Source organism: Elephantulus edwardii, unplaced genomic scaffold (assembly GCF_000299155.1).
Source record: "Elephantulus edwardii isolate Elephantulus edwardi_28Jun2011 unplaced genomic scaffold, EleEdw1.0 scaffold00155, whole genome shotgun sequence".
NCBI classification, from domain to species: domain Eukaryota; kingdom Metazoa; phylum Chordata; class Mammalia; order Macroscelidea; family Macroscelididae; genus Elephantulus; species Elephantulus edwardii.
Window position 1 is genome coordinate 4,543,762 of NW_006399905.1, and position 19,682 is coordinate 4,563,443.

At 38.8% G+C, this 19,682-nt stretch overlaps 1 protein-coding gene across 3 annotated transcripts in view; it reads left to right on the forward strand.

Annotated features, from left to right (window-relative positions):
• The first annotated feature begins 221 nt into the window (after positions 1–221).
• SS18 (synovial sarcoma translocation, chromosome 18) overlaps positions 222–19,682 on the forward strand; it is a 110,521-nt gene continuing 91,060 nt past the window's right edge. The window contains exons 1-3 of one of the 3 annotated variants that reach the window (XM_006895036.1): positions 222–373; positions 3,520–3,596; positions 15,557–15,641. In XM_006895036.1, the coding sequence (XP_006895098.1) occupies positions 305–373; positions 3,520–3,596; positions 15,557–15,641 (231 nt within the window). In that variant the 5' untranslated portion in view covers positions 222–304. The remainder of the gene's footprint in view (positions 374–3,519; positions 3,597–15,556; positions 15,642–19,682) is intronic. The other 2 variants (XM_006895035.1, XM_006895037.1) reach the window with 2 other exon arrangements.

Sequence of the window (19,682 nt, forward strand, 5' to 3'; positions counted from 1 at the left end):
GGGCACGGCCGTACCATTGACACCCAGGGGCGGGGAGGACGGCGCCGGGACGGCTGGGGGACCTGGAGACGATGAAGCACAGACCGGTTACACTGAAGCTGCGACTCCCTCATAACTCTCCCCAACAAGGCCTGGACGGACCAGCGCATCCTCTCCGGGCCGGGCGGCGTGTAGTTTGTTCGGTTCCGCGGCACGCCCCTGCCCCGTTCCCGGGGTGGTTCAGCCCGGGTGGCCGGCGTCTCTTCCCCAGCTCGCGGTTCCCCCGTAACGCTCGGGACTTGCCGAGAGTGGGGACGCCGGCAACATGTCTGTGGCCTTCGCAGCCCCGAGGCAGCGAGGCAAAGGAGAGATCACTCCGGCCGCGATTCAGAAGGTGAAAGCTCGCGGGTCAGGGCCGCCGGATCCGCCTCGCTTTCTTCGGGCAAGACAGCATGGCAGGCTGGGCGGAGGCGGGCCTGCTGGGAAGCGGCCGCGGGGGCCCCCGGGGGCTTGAGCTGTGTCCGAGTGTGTGGCGGAGAGGTAGAGCTGCTGAGCTCGCGGGGGTCTTTCGCGCGTTTAGGGGTTTTTACCCATAGGCACAAAAGCCCAGTTGACCGCTGCCTGATTTCTCCAGGGACGGGGCGGTGTTCGCGAGGCGGGGCGCGTGCGCTCGGTGGCTGCGGGGGGCGCGGGGCCGGGCTGGGTATCGGCTCGGAGCCCCCCGGGGCCCCCAGCGCTGTGCCCCCGACTTTCTTCGGCGTCTCCCCGCCCCGCGTGCGGAGGCTGCTTGGTGCAGATCCGATCTTGGGTCGCGGGGAGGCAGAGGGGAGGTCGGGGCGCTCATCGCTTCCCTCCTCTCCCTCAAACTTCAGCAGAGTTGGGGAGCACCCTGGAGAATTTGGGGACGCCATCGGGCAGTTTGGTAAAGTCCAAGAGACAGGCGAGAGAGTCTCTTGTAAACTTAGGGCTTACCTTGTGGAGCTCCTCGTAATCATTTACGTCTACAGCAAATAGTACTTAATTAGCATCTATTTTTTGTTTGATCCCTGCCGTCCAGTCTAGTTGTGGATACAATCTGATAATGGTGACAAATTATAATTTCTGATAAGTAACTGCATAGAGAGCTGTGCCCCCTAAGGTAGTAGTAGTACCACGGCTGTGTTGGAATAGTTGGAGACACAAAAGTTCTTTATTGTCTTCCACTCCTTGTTGCCTATGAGCAAGGCAGCATTCTAAACTTCATTCACTCATACATTCTGAAAAATTACTTGCTCGAATTAGCCTTCTATCTGACTTTCTTTTTGGTTTTATTCAGAGATACAAGGGCGAAAATAGAAAAAGAAATTTTAGTACCACTAAGAACACCATTGTATCAGCAGTAGAGTCTGTTAATCAACTTCTGCTTACTGTCACTTTGTAAGTGTGGCATTTGACATTTGCCCAACTGTTGCCTTATTTTACGAAAAACTAGTTTGGCAGTGAGTGGAAACACAGTTATTCATGTAGGACGGTGGACTAATCTGGAATCTGAAAAAACAGCTCTCCCAGCGCCCTCAATTTCTTAAGGAGCTTTTTAAATGAAATTTTCAGCTGTAGAAAAAGTCATACATATATATGAGTTTATGCATAGATACTCTCCTGTAAGGAATCTCAAGGTATTCTTCGTTTTCATGGGTACAGATTATTTTAGAGGGTACAGATTATTTTCAGATGATAAGGGAAAATAGATTTCAAATTGAACGGCTCATTGTAAAATGAGATTAAAGACCAGTACACCCACGGTGAATTGGCTATGACATTGTTAGGTTGGGGATTAGATGAATACATTTTAAGGACACTTTGGGGGAGGACATTCTTGTCTCTTTAAGAACTAACTGAAATTATTGGAAAGGTATATTTTATCAAGTCAGTGAAAAATGATTCATGTGCTGGAAAAAGGACAAGTCAGATGGCTTCCTTTTGAAGTGTGAGAGTTAAGTCGCCGCTGCCCTAAATTATTGAGGTATAGAGATTACAGTATTGTCTTTTGCCCCATTCTTTCGTTGAATGGGGTCAGTGGCAAGTTCAGGAACATTAGTCACCAATGACTCTAGTTCCTTGCTTTTTTTACTGAAGGGCCCTTGAAAAGTTAAGAAGTGCTTTGTTGATGATAGAAAACTGACATTAAAAACTAGCTTTCATGTTGCAGCATCAGCATCCTTTCCTCAGTTCCACTTTGCATAGATAAACCATTCGCCCCTTAATGCCAGGATTGCTTTGAGTTGTTTTTAAGGTATTAGAGTAAGAAATTGATATGGTTTAGTTTTTAAACTTTTGGGAGAACTTAATTCTAAAATTAAGTTCATAAAGATTTCAGTAAGTGTAACATACTTAAATTATTTTATTACAGAAATTATTCTGTTTATTATACCATGTTTGTAGAATCACAGAACCATTCTGGATAACGTTTCCCAAATAGCCAGCAAACACTTCTGTTATAGATGTTGTTGTTGTATACCATAGTCAGAACCGGACCCATAGCTGACCCTCTGACAGTTTTCAGAGGCAGTTAATGGCACAGGGCTGGTGGCCTTGAACCAGGTGCCTTAGGGATTGAAGCACAGCTTCTTCTATTATAGATAGGAGAATTAGATATTTTTAAACTAGAACACCACATTTTCCACTCTAGATATTAGGTAAAAATCCAGAGGGAGAGTAATTGGAAAGAAATATTAAAAAAGAATTGTTCATTTTCCACTCTAGATATTAGGTAAAAATCCAGAGGGAGAGTAATTGGAAAGAAATATTAAAAAAGAATTGTTGATTAAACAAACTACCATTGCAAATATTTCAAATATTTTTTTTCTGTTAAGTTGTGAATGCTGAAGACTTGAATGGATTTGGTTACTATATGGATAAAACATCTCAAGAATTCCTGAGGGAAAAAGTCAGTTATTCACTGGAAAAAAGTTTTATAAATGAATTGAGTAATTGGTATTTTCAGTAGATTTAAAAGTTTTCTTTTTTTTTAAAGTTTTCTATGAAAAAGCCAAATTGTCTAATTTCACTATGAAATGACATTTATTAAAAAGAATTTAAAAGTATATATTAGCAGCAGTAGCAATATTTAACAAAAATTAATTTTAGGGAGTGCTGGCCTAATGGCAAGAAGCTGCACTGCCATCCCAAAGCTCCGCAGTTCAAATCCACCAGATGCTCCACCTGAGAAGGAGGGAAAATCTCCTGCTGTGTCATTCAGATCCTATTCAGTATACAACAAGGAAAAGAAAAATACAAGAAAGTGGGGGTGGGATAGGGTGAGGTGTGTGTAGTATTTTTTTAAAAAAAATAATTTTACTGGAATTTTGTTTTTATGTTACATAATGTGTGGTGAGTTTTAAAATGATGTATAATGCTTGCGTTGGAGTAATAACTGTATTTTTGTTAGGGTGTCTATTTTAAAGTTCTAAAAAGAATATTTATTAGTGTTTCATTCTCAGTTTTCTCATTTCTTTCTTTATATACTAAGTTTGTAATAAACTTTCTCTAATTTTATTTCAGATGTTGGATGAAAATAACCATCTTATACAGTGTATAATGGACTATCAAAATAAAGGAAAGACCTCAGAGTGTTCTCAGTAAGATTGTTATGACATTTTCTTAATTTTTTCTGTGCTGGTTATTTTTTTACTTTTTAAGAATGATTGAGAGAGAGTACACTCACATAGTAATTCACCTATTTAAAGTATACAGTTCTCAAGTTTTTGCTATTCTAACAGAATTGTTTAACCAGAATTATTAACTGTGATAATATTTTTTATTGTTTTCATCATTGCTCAAAAAGTTTTCCCAGCCCATTTACCATCATTCTTTACTCTTGTCTTCCCTTCCACTTAGTAGCAGACAACTGTTTACCTACTTTTCTGTACATTTGTCTATCATGGATATTTTATACAAGCAGAAACATAATAGTATGTGGTATTTTATGACTGATTTCTTTTCTTTTGGTTTTCAAGGTTCATCTCTATTGTAACGTGTGTTTACTTTGGATTTTTTTTATTATGAAATGAGTTTCTTTTGCATGACTATAGCATACACACATACACACACATATATAAAAAATCAGTTGATAGACATTTGAGTTGTTTCTCCATTTTTGGCTCTTGTAAATAATATTGTTTTTAATGATTAGGTACAGTTTTTTTTGTAATTTAGTAATTTTTACAAAAGAAAAATTTACTCTGCAGAAGTGGTTGAAGATACCAGTTTTTTTCCCTTGTGCTAAATCTGCCATTGCACTAATAAAATAATCTGCCATTGTATTTTAAAATAATGACTTTATTTTATAGAAAGTTTATATGCAGTCTTATGTGTGGAAAAGTGAGATCTTCACATTTGTAAGATAGTTGTATCTTAGATATGTGATATAGAAAGCAAAGCTTATATAAAATAGGGGGTTATCATTCAGAATGAAAGATTCTCATTTTGAACTGATTGATGTGTCCAAACCAATTGAATACTTTATTAAGTTTTTAGAATAGAAAGAGTATGTGAACCATATATACATATATATATATATATTTTTGTTTTGTTTTGTTTGTTTTTCTCCTTTATTTTTTAGTGCAATCCCTGGTAAGTATCATTGGCCCTGACTCATAGCACCTCCATCTCAAATGGGATTTTTCCTGATTTGTGCTGCCTAAGCGATTAGTTATGGATCAGATTGTCTGGATGTATAGAATTTTCATAAGTATGTTGCTAAGCCTTTCTAGTGGGTCTTCTTTTGGAAGCTCCCTGGAAACCTGAGTCTCACAGCAACATTCAACCCTCTACTGAGAAATGGTGGTGGTTGCATCGGTGGTGCATTGCCTGGGGGCCAGGTCATCCATGTGGAAAGTAACTTTTCTACTGCTGGGGCACCACTACCCTCAGTTGTCTGGTAGACATGTTAGAAAGTGAAAAATGGGTGAAATGAATTTTAATAAGATGCTTTAACTTCTGAAATCAGTTTTCTGTGTATAGTCAATATATAGTACAGGAGCTCTCATGGTGCAGTGGCTGGCTAAAAGTTTGAACCCTTGAGCTACTGTAGGAGAAAGATGAAGCAGTGTGTTTCTGTAAAGATTTACAGCTTTGACAACCGTGTGAGGTAGGCCTGTTCTGCTCTGTGAGGTGGCTAAGAGTTGAAGTTTTACTCTACAACAATATAAGTTGATTTTTAGTTTAGTGGGGTTTTTTTGTATGTGTATGGTCAAATTGGATCTGACTGGTACAGGAGGAGATTGCCCCTCTTTCTCCAACAGGGCATCTGGTGGATTTGAACCTCGTACCTCTGGGATTGCAGTGCAGCTTCTTGTCACCAGGCCACCAGAGCTCTCTGTGACTTGTTTTTTTTTAAAAATCTGTAAAAAAATATTAATGAGGAGCTCTGGTGGCCTAGTGGCAAGAAACAGCATTGCAATCCTCAAAGTGTGCTGTTCAAATCTACCAAATGCTCCACTGGAGAAGGAGGGGCAATTTTCTCCTGTACCATTTGCATCTGATTTGACAGCACACAACAACAACACACCAAGAAAAAAATTGAGATCTTTTGCATTCTCTTCTGAGTCTTTAGAATCCATTGTGTACTTTGTGTTTGAGGTGGAGAATAACTGTTCTTTGGTGGTTATGGTGTTGGACAGTGAATATTTAACAGTTCACCTTGTCTTGGAACATCCCCTGTCTTTCCTGGAGATCTCACTGGTGGACTCCTCACAGGCACATTTTTTTCACAACCCCAGCTTTTGTTCTGCCTGGCTTATAAAGTTTCTTGCTCTTGTTTATTTAATCTTTATCACTTGCACCCTGGGTGAGCAAATAGATAACATGCTAACCAGTTCTTGGAGAGGGACATCATGCTTGGGAGGGTGGAGGGACAACTCAGAAGGAGAAGACCTTCTATGAGGTGGATTGATTCAGTGACTGGGGTAATCGGGATGGGTGTGTTGGAGACAGTGCGGTTGGTACAGGACAGAGCAGAGTTTAGGGGTGTTGTACATAGGGTCGCTATGAGTGGCAAGTGACTTGATGGCATATAACAACAAAAACACCAACAGTCTGCTCACTGGAAGGTTGGGGTTTCAGGTCGACCCGGCATTGCCTCAGAAGAAGGGGTTGGTGACCCACCACCAGAAATATCAACCACTGGACACAGCTGTGCCCTCTCACACCTGAGGTAGCAATGAATTAACGTCAGTTTGATTATCATTTAACTGGTTCTCTCATTTAGAATCTTATCATTTTATCTTTTTTCACTTTTGCTTATACTTTTCAATTTAAAAGTATCATTTATGTAGGTTAGACAAAATTAATAAATTTTGAAAATTTGTAGAGTTAACAAAAGGAAGTCTTTTTATTTCTCATTTTGACTTTCACAAGGTAATTATTTAGTTTTTTTTAATACTTTCTGTGTTTTAGGTGAAATTTTATATAGCAAATTAGGTGCCTGCTTAATTAAATAGTATGGATTTTTCCAAGACATGATTATGCTTTTCCCAGTATGTCTGCATTCTTCTTTTCATTCTATCCTGTTGACTTTACACTAGCTTCTCTGCCCCTCTTTAACTTCTCAGGTTTGTTTTAAAGTATGGATTGACTGTTATGTGCCATTGAATTGGCTCCCACTTATAGTGACCCTTTGAACAGTGGATTTGAACCTAGTCCTGTTTTTGGGCCATCCTCATCATTTCCTATATTCTTGAACCCTTTGTTACAGTAACAGTGTCAGTCCATCTTGTTGAGGTAAATGAGAGTCTTTCTCTCCTATACTGACCCTCCACCTTCTAAGCATGTTGTCCTTCTGTAAGCACCGGCTCCTTTTAACAGCATGTCCAAAGTATATGAGACCAAAATTGTGAATCTAGAAAAAGGAACTTTTAGTCTTTTCTCTATCATGAAGTTCCTGTTGCCCCAGTGGTGAGGATTTAGTTTTCTTGATCTTGAGATGTAATTCATATGGAAAGTTGTAATCGTTGATCTTCTGCAACAAGTGCTTTAAGCCCTCCTTACTTCCTTTTCAACATGCAAGGTGTGTTATTCGTATGATGCAGGTTATATAGTTCAGTCTTCCTCTGATGACACATAATTCTTCAGAAGACTCTGAGTGCACAAAGAATTAAGCACTCTTTCATTAACATAATGGTTGCTTGAGCCCACCTAGAGATGTCTCAGAGGAAAGATTTGTAATCTTTTGAAAAGTCTGTTCTACTTTTCTCTAATAAGGTTTCTATGTGATCAGAATTGATTTAATGGCAGTGGTTGACTGTTGGATCTCTTATATTTTATTACTTGAGGGAACACATGTTAACTAGTTTTAATATTTTAGTATATATCCTTCCAAACATTTTTCTATGCATTTCTACGTAAGCACGTATGTCTATACAAACATACATGTATAGTGTTTACTGTTTCTAATATTAATGTAAGTTAGAGTTTTATGAATGCAGCTGCTGGGTCAAAGACCATGCTAAGACACCAGCTCACCCTGCAGAAAGATAGCATTATTTTTCATGTTGTTGGATTCCACCCATCCATGTCAACAGTGGATGATGTAGTAGTGTGCCTTTGAGTCCCTTCCGACTCATAGAACCCTGTAGGACAGAGTAGAACTGCAATGTGGAATTTTTCTAGATTGTACTTTTTTCCCCCCAAACTTTTGCTTAACACTCAAATACTTACTCATTCTCTAACATGAAGACCTTAATGAATATTAGTTATCTTTTTAAAAATGTTGCACATCTAGTTGGTCAAAAGTACTATTTTTTTTGACTGGAAGAGATCTATATTTGTTCCCATCCCAAAGAAAGGTGACCCAACTGAGTGTGAAAACTACAGAACAGTGTCATTGATTTCACATGCAAGCAAGATTCTACTGAAGATCATCCAAAAACGATTAGAACAACACATCAGCAGAGAACTACCAGAAGTCCAGGCTGGGTTTAGAAGGGGTCATGGTACTAGGGATATTGTTGCTGATGTTAGATGGATTTTGGCTGAAAGCAGAGAATACCAGAAGAATGTCTATCTGTGTTTCATTGATTATGCAAAGGCATTTGACTGTGTGGATCATAACAAACTGTGGCTGACTCTGAGAAGAATGGGAATCCCAGAACATTTAATCGTGCTAATGCGAAACCTATACTTGGACCAAGAGGCAGTAGTCAGAACAGAGCAGGGTAACACTGCATGGTTCAAAATTGGGAAGGGTGTACGCCAGGGATGCATCCTGTCTCCATAACTTTTCAACATGTATGCAGAGCAGATTATCCGAGAGGCTGGGCTCTATGAGGAGAATTGTGGCATCAGGATTGGTGGAAGGTCTATTAACGATCTGCGTTATGCAGATGACACAACCCTGCTTGCTGAAACTGAGGAGGACCTCATGCACTTGCTGCGAAGGGTCAAGGACTGCAGCCTTCAGTATGGACTGAGGCTCAATGTCAAGAAGACAAAGATTCTCATCACTGGACCAATTGGCAGCGTCAGGATGGATGGCAAAGAGATTGAGATTGTTCACAGCTTCAGTTTGCTCGGCTCCGCAGTCAACACTCTTGGCACCAGCAGTCAGGAAATCAAAAAGCGTATCGCGATGGGAAAGTCTGCTGTTAGGGACCTCTTTAAAGTACTCAGGAGCAACGGTGTCTCTCTGGAGACTAAGGTGCGCCTGATACAGGCCATGGTCTTTGCAGTCGCTTGTTATGCATCAGAGAGTTGGACAATGACTAGGGAGGACAGAAGGAGAGTTGATGCTTTTGAGTTGTGGTGCTGGAGAAGAGTACTGAATGTACTATGGACTGCCAGGAAAACAAACAGATTCATCTTGGAGGGGATTCATCCAAGCTACTCCTTGGAGGCAAGGATTCTGGGGCTTCGTCTGACATACTTTGGATATGTTGCCAGGAGGGACGGGTCCTTGGAGAGGGACATCATGCTTGGGAGGGTGGATGGGCAGCGCAGGAGGGGAAGACCCTCTATGAGATAGATTGATTCGGTGACTGGGGTAATCGGGATGGGTGTGTCAGAGGCAGTGCTGTTGGCGCAGGATAGAGCAGGGTTTAGGGCTGTTGTGCATAGGGTCGCTATGAGTCGCAAACGACTCGATGGCACATAACAACAACAACAACTATCTTTTTATCTTGAAATAATTTGATGGAAAAGTTTCAGAAATAGTATAAATTTTTATATGCCATTCACTAACATTCCTCAAATGGTTTATCATTGACTTGCTCGTTTTACCATTCATCCTCCCCTGTGTTGTTTTTTTGAAACATTTGACAAATAGCATTCTCTCTTACCTTTTCTTATTCTAAATTGACTTGCTTTGTAAGAGTTCATTCGGATCACACACAGACTATACTGGGATGGGGTTTGCAGTTTTAAATTTTTATTTTGTATTGGTTTGCTTACAAAATTTGTATACATTGTTTCACATTTTTTCCCTTTTTAATTGGTTCACTTACAAAGTTCCTATACGTTGTATTTCGTACTATTCTTCATTCACATTGTGTTTCATACAGTCATTCTCATGCATTATGTTTTATAAAATTAATCACCATTGTCCCTTGCCCATCATTACCCTGTCTTTTCACCCGGTTCCTTCTTATTTCCTTCTTCTCCCCCCCCCCCCCAACCTAACTACAACGCTGTGGTTTTGACCCTATTTAGCCTCACCTCTCTACTCCCACCCCCGATATACTGTTTTTGGTGAACTTAGCAAAATTAGGTTTTGATTTGACAATTTCTGTATATTGTTTAGTGACACTAGTTACATTTTTCACAATGTGCTGACATTCTCTTTGATTGCATTTTAGTTATTGTGTTTCTAGTTCATGTATGGGTTGCTTTTAACATTTGTTTGGGTGGTCCCATGAGGTGTATTGGTTTTTTTTTTTTCCCTTTTCTATTGGAAGGGAAAGCAAATCTCTTATGGGTTAGAATCGACTTGATGGCTGTGTTTTTTTGTTTTATTTTGTTTTTAATCATTTTAAAGACTCCAGGGCTTTGGAGTAAAAAGCCGTAAAGCTCTAGGCTGCATCCCAATCTGTGCAGCATCTTTTTCCTGCTCTTCTTGGCTTCATTCATCTGCTCAGACAGCCATGTAGCCCTTCACTTTCATCACAGGGTAATACCTGCTGTAATTTCTCTATTCTTGTGCTGGTGGTAGTGACATCGGCCAGGCTTAGGACACTCTCTGGCAGTTGGCTGTGGGTGGTGGAAGCAGCTGTACGTGATCAAGAAGGAGCTCTACCAGTAGGGCAGTTCAGCTAGGACCACTACCTCCAGAAACTTATGACACCTTCACACCTGCTCCCCAAAGCCACCTATCTTCTGTTCCCTCATGCCCCATGCCTGAACATGCACAGAATTCTGAGTACACTGCTGCATGGCCCTTGCCCAGGGGCACAGCTGCACACCTGTGAAGATGGCCTGTATTCAGTAGATAAAACTCTCAGGCTTTGTTCATGGGTTTCCTGAAAGTGGTTTTGTTTTGGTTATATTCCATATGATTTTAATACAGAGGCTTTGCAGGGATTTAACTAGATTGTATAGGGAGTGCCTGTATATAATAGGGTGTTTACACTACCTTCATATTGCCTTATATCTATTTCACGGAGTGGACTGTAGGCATTATTCAGTGTATCCCTGTATTTAGGTTACTTTACTCCTACATTTTCTCATCTTTGCTTAATAGTATTTGTTGGTCATGTGATTGCAAAGGTACTTTTTTAATGGAGCCTCTTACAATTAATATTCTTAATATTGTATACCAGACTGTGACTTCACTGAAAGGTGACCATGGGATAGTTTTGGTTGAAGGTTTAAAGAGTATTTCAGAGTGATAGTTTGATCTGAGGGATTCCTTTAGCCTTAACTAGTCTAGTGTTTCCTCATCTCATGAACATATATTCTAAAATACCCATAGTATGATTATGTAATTGAGAATGTGGTATTGTATCCCATCAGAATTTTTTCAGTTTTTTCCAGTTGTTCCGTCAGTGTACCATGGACTGCCAAAAGGACAGACAGATAAGACTTGGAGAAAGTGCAGTCTTTTGATTTTTTTTTAATTGCTCCTTGGAGGCAAAGATGGCAAAGCTTCGTCTTTCATACTGAGGGTAGCTAGGGCCAGAAAGACCTACCCTGTTATATTAGCACGACCTTGGGAGTGAACCAGGTGAAGCTTGAGTGCATCCACTTGAATTCATGTCTCCCATTAAACACATTGTGATCAAGTTGGAACAAACTAATTGGTGGTGCTCCTTCCCCATTGGAGTCCAAGGCTATAAATCTAAAGAAAAGAGATTTCCCATCTTTCTCTGGAGAAGCTGCTGGTGGATTTGAACTGCCAGGGGCAGAGACCTTGGTTTAGAGTGCAACTCCCTATGGACTTTCTCACCCTTGCTCCCTTAGTAATATCACCATTAAAAGCTCTTGACACTGAATATTAATGAACTTTCTGCTTGGAGAAACACAGCAATTCTTGGAAGGGTGTTATGTTGTGCTTTTGGAACACAGAAGCTTTGCGTCAGAAACTATACAAGGCTGTGTCCTTTGTATCTCATCAATTTGTCCTTTTTTCTAGAATACAACTGTAGTTGTAAAAGCACATTTCTCAGCTCTGTGAATTATTTTAGTAAATTGTCAAACCTGAGGAGGTGATAGGAATCCAGAATTGACTTCCTGAAAGGGTAGATGGAAACCACTACACATGTACCCAGCAGATGAGGAGGGGACCTGGCTCTTGGAGCCTCCAGATCTGTGGCTGGGATCCTAAAGAGGCTGTTTGTTGTTAGATGCCATCTAGTGGATGCTGAGCTCCTGTCAACTCTGTGCACAGTGGAGCACACCCTTTTCCAGTCCTGTACCATCCTCAAGATCTCAGCTGGGTTTACGCCTATTGTTACAGTAACTGTCAATCCATCTTGTTGAGGATTTTCTTCTCTTTGGCTGACCCTTCACCTTTTCCAAGCAGGGAACATAACCCTTTGCATAGTTGTGATTTGAGGATCACAAATAGACACCTTCCTGGTTATCTTTGCTTTCACCCAAGATCTATCTTGACATTAGTGTGATGTACTGTTCTGATAATTTTTGGATAATCTCTAGCAAGACATTTCTTGAATATGATATTAGTGATATTTGGTAATTTCCACATTCTTTTGGATCACACTTTTTTTGGAATGAAAACAAATATGGATCTCTTTCATAGTCACTTTAATACAATAAAGCTGCTGTTATTTTCTCATTATATGGGTTGGGTTATTGTGTTCCATGAAGTCAAAACTGACCCTCTAGCAGGTTTAAGAGGCAGTAAATCATGTTGGAGGAGACTGCCCATCTTTCTCCCTTGGAGGAGCTAGTGGACTCAAACCACATGCCTTTGGATTGGCAACGCAATTCCTTACAACTAAGTCACCAGGTTGAGTAGGTGTGATAAAAAGTTACAACCCTGATGCACCTTTTCCTGATTTTCAACATTTAGTATCCCATTGTTCTGTTTATATGACTACTTCTTAGTCTGTAGGCTCTGTATAAATGCAATGGATTGCTCTTGATCTCCCATTATACACTGTATTATCCATCATTTGTTACGATCTACACTGCCAAATGCTTTACATAGTCAATAAAAGACAAGTAAGCATCTTTCTGATATTCTTAGCCAAGATCTGTCTGAGATCAGCATTGTTCATTTGCCCCTTCTGAATCACTTTTAATTTCTGGAAGTTCTCTGCTAATGTCCTGGTCCAGCCATTTTTATTTATGTATTTATGTATGTATGTATTTATTTATTTAAATAACCTTTTATGTGATATTAATGATGTTGCTCAGTAATTTATCTGGATTCTGACAGAGTTAGGTTGGTTTTTTTTTTTGGAATGGCAAGGAAAAGGATTTCTTCCAGTTGTTGAACAGATAGTTGTCTTCCAAATTAATTTACATAGATTAGTGACCACATCAGGGCTGTTTGTCGAAACATCTCAGTTAGTATTCTATCAGTTCATGGAAACTTTTTTTTTTTTGGTCCATTCCTTCAGTGTTGCCTGGCTTTTTCTCTCTGGTATCTGTGGTGCTTGATCATATGCTATTTCTAGTATTGGTTCAGTGTTGACCAGTTCTTTTGGAGGTGGTGGTATTAGTTGGCGTATTGAGTCAGGTATAACTTGTAGTGACCTAATAATGAACAATAGATCTGAATGCCATCCTATACTGTGCCATCCTTGTAATTTCTGACACACTCCAGGCTGCTGCAACAGTCACTGTGTCAGTCTACCTGTTTAATGGTCTTCCTCTATTTTGCTGATCCTCCACCCCTCTTAGCATGATGTCCCTCTCCTGGGAAGAGGGTCTCCTCTAACAACATGCCCAAAGTACAGGAGATGAAGTCTTGTCATCTTTGCCTCCAGGGAGTGTTCTGACCGCATTTTCTCTGACACATAACTCTTTGTTCTTTTGGAAGCCCATGGGATAGTCAGTATTCTTCTCTAACACTACAGCTCAAAGACATCATTTCTTCTGTCATCCTTTTTTATTGTCCAGCGCTCAGAAGCATAGCAGGTGATTGAAAAAAACCCTAACTGAATCAGGTGCACCTTCATTCTTAAACTGCCATCATTGGTCCTCAATAACTTGGAGAGGTCCCTAACTGCAGACTTTCCCAATGTAATACCCTCCTGATCCCCTGACTACTGGTACGAAGGGTGTTGATTGCAGATTCAAGTAAGATGAAGTTGACCGTTTTGAGCTTTTTCTAGCATCATGTTGTCATCTATCCAGTGTTGAGAATTTTTGTGTTGTTGATACTGGGATGTAATCTAGATTGAAGGCTGTAGTATTTGATCTTATAGCAAGTGATTGAAAAGCCATAGCTTAATCAGGTGCACGTTAGTTCTCAATCTGACATTACTGGTCGGTCCTCTGTAACGTGGAGAGGTCTCTGACTGCAGACTTTGCCAGTGCAGTACCCCTCCTAATCACCTGGCCGCTGGTACCAAGTGTGTTGATTGTGGATTCAATAATATCAAGTTGTGGACAGTTTCAGTCTTTTCTCCATCTATCATTATGTTGTCCTTTTGTCCAGTGGTGAGAATACTGAGATGTAATCCAGATTGAAGGCTATAGTGTTTGCTTTTCTACAGCAAGTGTTTTCAATAAGCAAAGTTGTGTCATTTACATAATGCACGTTGTTGAGTCTTCAAATCCTGATGCCACGTTCTTCATCGAGTCCAGCTTCTCGAGCATACAGATTGAATAGGTGTCTTGTGACTGTCTTCTTCCATTTTTTTAAATGGTTCCTTCATTGTTCATGATTTTGCCCATGGAATACTTCAGTATTTCAACTTTTTGGGCATGAATTTTTAGCTTGGGAAAACTGAGCCTGTTTTCCCCTTTGCTTTCTAACCTGAGGTCTTTGCACAGTTCTTGATAATACCTTACTTTATCTTCTTGGGCTGCCTCCTGAGCTCTTTACTTCTTTTCTTCCTTTATTTTTTCCTCCTCTCCATCCAGGAGCAAGTGCAAGTTACAGGTCTGTTCCAACATCCATTTTGGTCTTCTTTTTTCCCTGTCTTTGAATTTTGAATTATATTTTGTTTTTTCTTCTGTGATGTCCCCCCACTACTGATCTGATCTTTGATCACAAACGACTGACTGCTGAGTGGATCAGATGGATTCTTGAGGTTTAAATGTATATGAGATAGTATTGGGTTATATTTTGGCTCTCCTGGACTGTTGATTCTCTTTAGTCCTGGTTTGAACTTGCACATGAGTAAGTGATGGTTGTTCCACAGTTGGCTGCTACTCCAGTTGGCCCCTGGGCTCCTGAGGTGGAACTTTTCTCCTTTCTCTTTATACACATCAGTCTCCCTGATTCCCTTGTATCCCATCAGCGAAGTGCATGTGTGTAGTTGACATTTATGTAATATAAAAAATATATATATTTATAATCAATATTGATTGTACAAAACTCCTTTGTGCCATCTCGGGCCTCATTGCTGTTACCACGGCCATCATTTTCAACTAGCAGTTCTTTGTTTCTAACTGGAACATCCCCATCTCCAGTTACCGTTGCTGCATCTTGATTGCATGCTCCTTCAATTTTAGACTGTAAAAGTGGGTAGAAATTTTCAATTTCTTTATATTGCTTTTAGTAGTTTGTGCCTATTTTTAAAGTAATGTGTTTGTATACTGTTGAGTCAGAACCAACTCATACCCGACTCTCCAGCAGGTTTTCGGAGGCAGAAGATTGCTCATCTGTTTTCTACAGAGCAGCTTAGCTGGTGGATTCAAACTGCATATGCTGGGGCTGGCAGTGCAGCTCTCTGCCACTAAGCCATCTGAGATCTGTATTTAATTGTTCTCATAAAAGCAAACTCTACATAATACTCAGTTCATTTAGTCTTCAAACATTATTTTTATATATGGAAGCAATATAGAAGAAATTGAAATATTCTTATTGTTCATAAATACTTTTTTAAACTCTAGGTATGTTTAGAATGCTATTTGTTTAAGCAAATAGGAATAAAATAATTTTTTAATAGTTGATGTTTCTTTTGTCTTATAGGTATCAGCAAATGTTGCATACAAACTTGGTGTACCTTGCTACGATAGCAGATTCTAATCAAAATATGCAGTCCCTTTTACCAGCAGTAAGTACCTTAGAAATAATGTGAAACAAACTGTATGTGTGTATCTCTCTCTCTCTCTCTATCTATATATATAGAGAGAGAAAGTGAGTTATGGTTGGTTTCAGACATTTTATTTAGTGGTTTTTGTGTTTTGTTGACCATATTCTCTCTGTTCTGAAAGGTTTTCTTCTATATTATATAAAAGCTCTATTTGCCATCATATATATTTTTAATTACCTCAATAGAATTGATTTCCTTCTTGAAGAACTTTAATCCATTAACTTAATGTTTCCTCACTTTACTTGTATAAGTAATTCACAAGTCGTCACAGGTATCAGAGAATTTTACCAGTAAATACTTCAGTACACATTTCTAGCACATAAAAACTGTTTTAATATCACAATACCATTATTTCACCTAACAAAGTTACCATATATATAAACCAATTAAATTATTTTTGCTTTTATTAAAAATGAAATGTTATTCATTATTTGCCTCCGGATCAAAATAAGGCCTACATTCTGCATTGAATGGTTTGTGTCTTAAAATCTCATTTAATCTTTCATCAGTTTCTTCTTTTCATTGACCGTTTATTTGTAGAAATAGGGTTATATGTTTTATAGAATATTTTCGTGGATTTTTTCTTTGTTTTTTGTTGTTTGTTTTTTTTAGCTATCTCCACAGTCCTTTGATATGCTTTTCTATCTCTTATTTCCTGTGAACTGATGGAGGGCCTTGGTTAAAGTTAGTTTTGGGGTTTTTTTCCTTGTCGAGGGTAAATTACTGGTGGTTCTGAGTATATCCTTTATCAGGGGGAATATGCTTAGTATTTCCACTTTTATACATGTTAAAATTAAGAAGTAGGTACTATTGACTTCATCCTGATCAATCCATTCTAAAGTTCCTCTTTATAGTTTTTACAGTCGTTGTGTCTTACTTACTAGATTTTTTTATTTCTGCTTTTATAATTCTTGCATTTATTAGTTTGTGGCTTCCCCCTGCAACAAGAAGACATTTCTTTTGTTAAATATTTGGTTACCCTGAAAGACAGTCAGTCCCTGCTGGAAAGACAGATTGTGAGGATGGCACAGGGTAGGACAGGGTTCAGATCTGTTGTTCATAGGGTTGCTATGGGTCGTACTTGACTAGATGGCACCTAACAACAGCTGGAAAGTCAAGTCTTTTAAAATCAGTTTCAGAACAATGAGCTCGTCCCTTTCAGCCTGCAAAAGTGACCAGTCCTTTTTGGGTTTTGAATACTGTCTCAGTTTACAGAATTTTGTGGTTTATGTTTTGCTGTGTTAAATCCATTACATCATTGTTTATGATAGTAGAATTACATGGTTTTCAGTCATAATCTCCTTTTGACATGAGTCCAGTATTCTAGTATGTAGCTTCTTTCAGGATTTGCAAGAGATCCCAGGCTCATTCTGTGTATGTAAAAGCCCCAGAACTGGAATTAGCCATTTTTCTATGTAGTAGTGTTTATATGGGACTTGGTATGTGGTTGGTAGGCTTCATTGAGTCAGAACTGACTGAAAGTTCGCCAGTGGGTTTTCAGAGGCTGTACGTCGCATGGAAGGAGATTAACTATCTTTCCCACAGTGCAGCTAGTGGATTTGAACCACTTGCATTTGGGTTTATAGTGAGATACCGCGAGGCCACAAAAGCTCCCTAGCAGGAACAACAGCATTATTATTATTATTATTTTTTTAATTGTTATTAAGAGGCCACAATTTGAAGAGAGCTCTGATGGCCTAGTGGTAAGAAGCTACATTGCAATCCTGAAGGCGTGCAATTTGAATCCACCAGATGCTCTGCTGGAGCAGGGGCAATCTCCTATGCCAGTCAGATCTGATTTGATGGTACATAACAAGAACAGAAAAAAAAGAAACCACAGTTTAGGTGTTTGGGCTTTCATTACTAGTGGACAAAACTAATAAAAAAGGATTTTTGGTTTTTAAATTTGAAGTAAAATACTGAGTTTATGGTGGTATTTCTCCACTTCAAATGAAAGGGTATAGTGTTTTTACTTATTTAGTATTTATTTACTAATTTAGTATATCTTCTCTCTTACTCTAAAAATGATGGGTTTTTTTTAATGACACTTCTGTATTTTTATTTTCTTTATGTAACTAGATGTATATACCAAATCACGTAAGACTTGAGCCTTAGAATTGGTCTTACCCATGGTAACCCCTTGTGTGTTAGAACTGTATTCCATGTTTTCAGTGGCTGCATGTTCACAAGTAGATTGCCAGGCCTTTCTTCCAAGGCATCTCTCATCTCTGGGTAGTTGTGAACCTTCAGTTTTTTGGTTAGCAGCTGATTATGTTTATTGTTGGGCATCATTTTGAAATCCCATGCAAGCATTACCATTAACAACTTGATGCTTGTATTCAAGGTATATTCCACTAGAGATATATAATCTGTAGACTTTACTATAACTTGAAAGAATTCTTTTTTATGGGTTATTGTTGTGAATACCAGTTGTGTTCTGTTGAGTCATTTCTAACTGATGGCAATGCTGTATGACAGAATAGGTATGCTGTATGATGGAACTGCCCCATAGCGTTTCCTAGGCTTGTATATCTTTATAGGAGCAGATTGCCAGGTCTTTACCCTGCAGAGCCACTGGTGGACTTCAGTAGTGACCAGGTGCTTACCTGTTGGGTAGGATTTATTTTTGTGAGCAGTGTAGTATGTAAGTTCACTTTGATTTGTTTGCATGTGACTAACTGACATTCCAGTATTATTTATTGAAAAACCAAGACAAAGCATCCTTTTTTTTTTGTCATGACACATAGCATGCAGCAAATGTTTAAATGTGTGGATCTCTGACTTTCACTGTTGTTCTCAATTGGTTTGTTTTATGTGAATTCTACTAACATGTCACACTTTCCATAGTCTAGTAAGTCTTAATGTGTTTTAGAGACATTTCTTCCCAATTTTGCAAGAATGGTTTATCATTCCTTTGCATTTCCATATGCACATAAATGTCAGCAAGTCAAGTTGTATACACATACATAATCCTAATAACTTGTCACTGAGATTGTGTTGACAAATCATTTTGGGTTAGATTGCTGTCTTTACAATAGCAGCTCTGCCCAGTATGTACCTACTTAGTTCTACAGTGTCTTTTCGTACGAGTCTATGATTTTGTTCCTTCAGAGGATTTGTCTATTGGCTCTTTGGATTTGTTAACTTTTTATATTTCTTACTGGACTTTATTGCTAGGTATTTTGTATGTTTGTTTCATTTTCTAATTACTAGTACTCTTTATGTGGAAACCGAGTTGATTTTGAATCTCTCAGGACTGTTCAACCGTTTGTCTATGGTTTTCAATTTTCTGTATTCACAGTCATATCATTTGTGAATAATGAATTTTATTTCTTTCTTAATAATCCTTTACCTTTTCTTTCTTTCTCTTACCTTACTTCTCTGACTAGGTCCTCCAGTATAGTCCTGAATAGAAGTGGTGATAGAGAGGACATCTTGTCTTGTTCGTGAGCTCAAAGGGAAACTGAGTATTTTTAAGTATGATGTTTGCTGTAGTTTTTCAGTATATATTTATTTGTCAGGTTAAGGAATTTTCCTCCTATTTCTGGTGTGCTGATAAGTAAGTTTATATTGTGAATGGATGTTAGATTTTATCACACGTTTTTATTGAAATGATACTATTTTTTTCTTTAAATTTTTTTATGGTGTCAATTATAATTAACTTTTTAATACTCATACAATTTTGAGTTCTTATACTTGGTCATGACCTACTTGGTCATGATGTTTTAAAAAGACTGTTGTATGTATGTTGTTTGTTAATATTTTGATTCAGACTTTTGCATCTTTGGTCATGAGTGTGATAAGACTAATTTTCCTTTCTTTTAATGCTTGCGTCTGGTTTTTATTTTGAATCTATGCTGACTTCATAAAGTGAACTGGAGATTTTTTTCATTCTAATGTAGCTACTGTTTAATTTTTAAATGATGGTAAAATTAATGGGGGAAAAATCCACCTGATTTCGAATCTTCTTTGTGACAAGGCATTTATTACTAATTTTTTTTA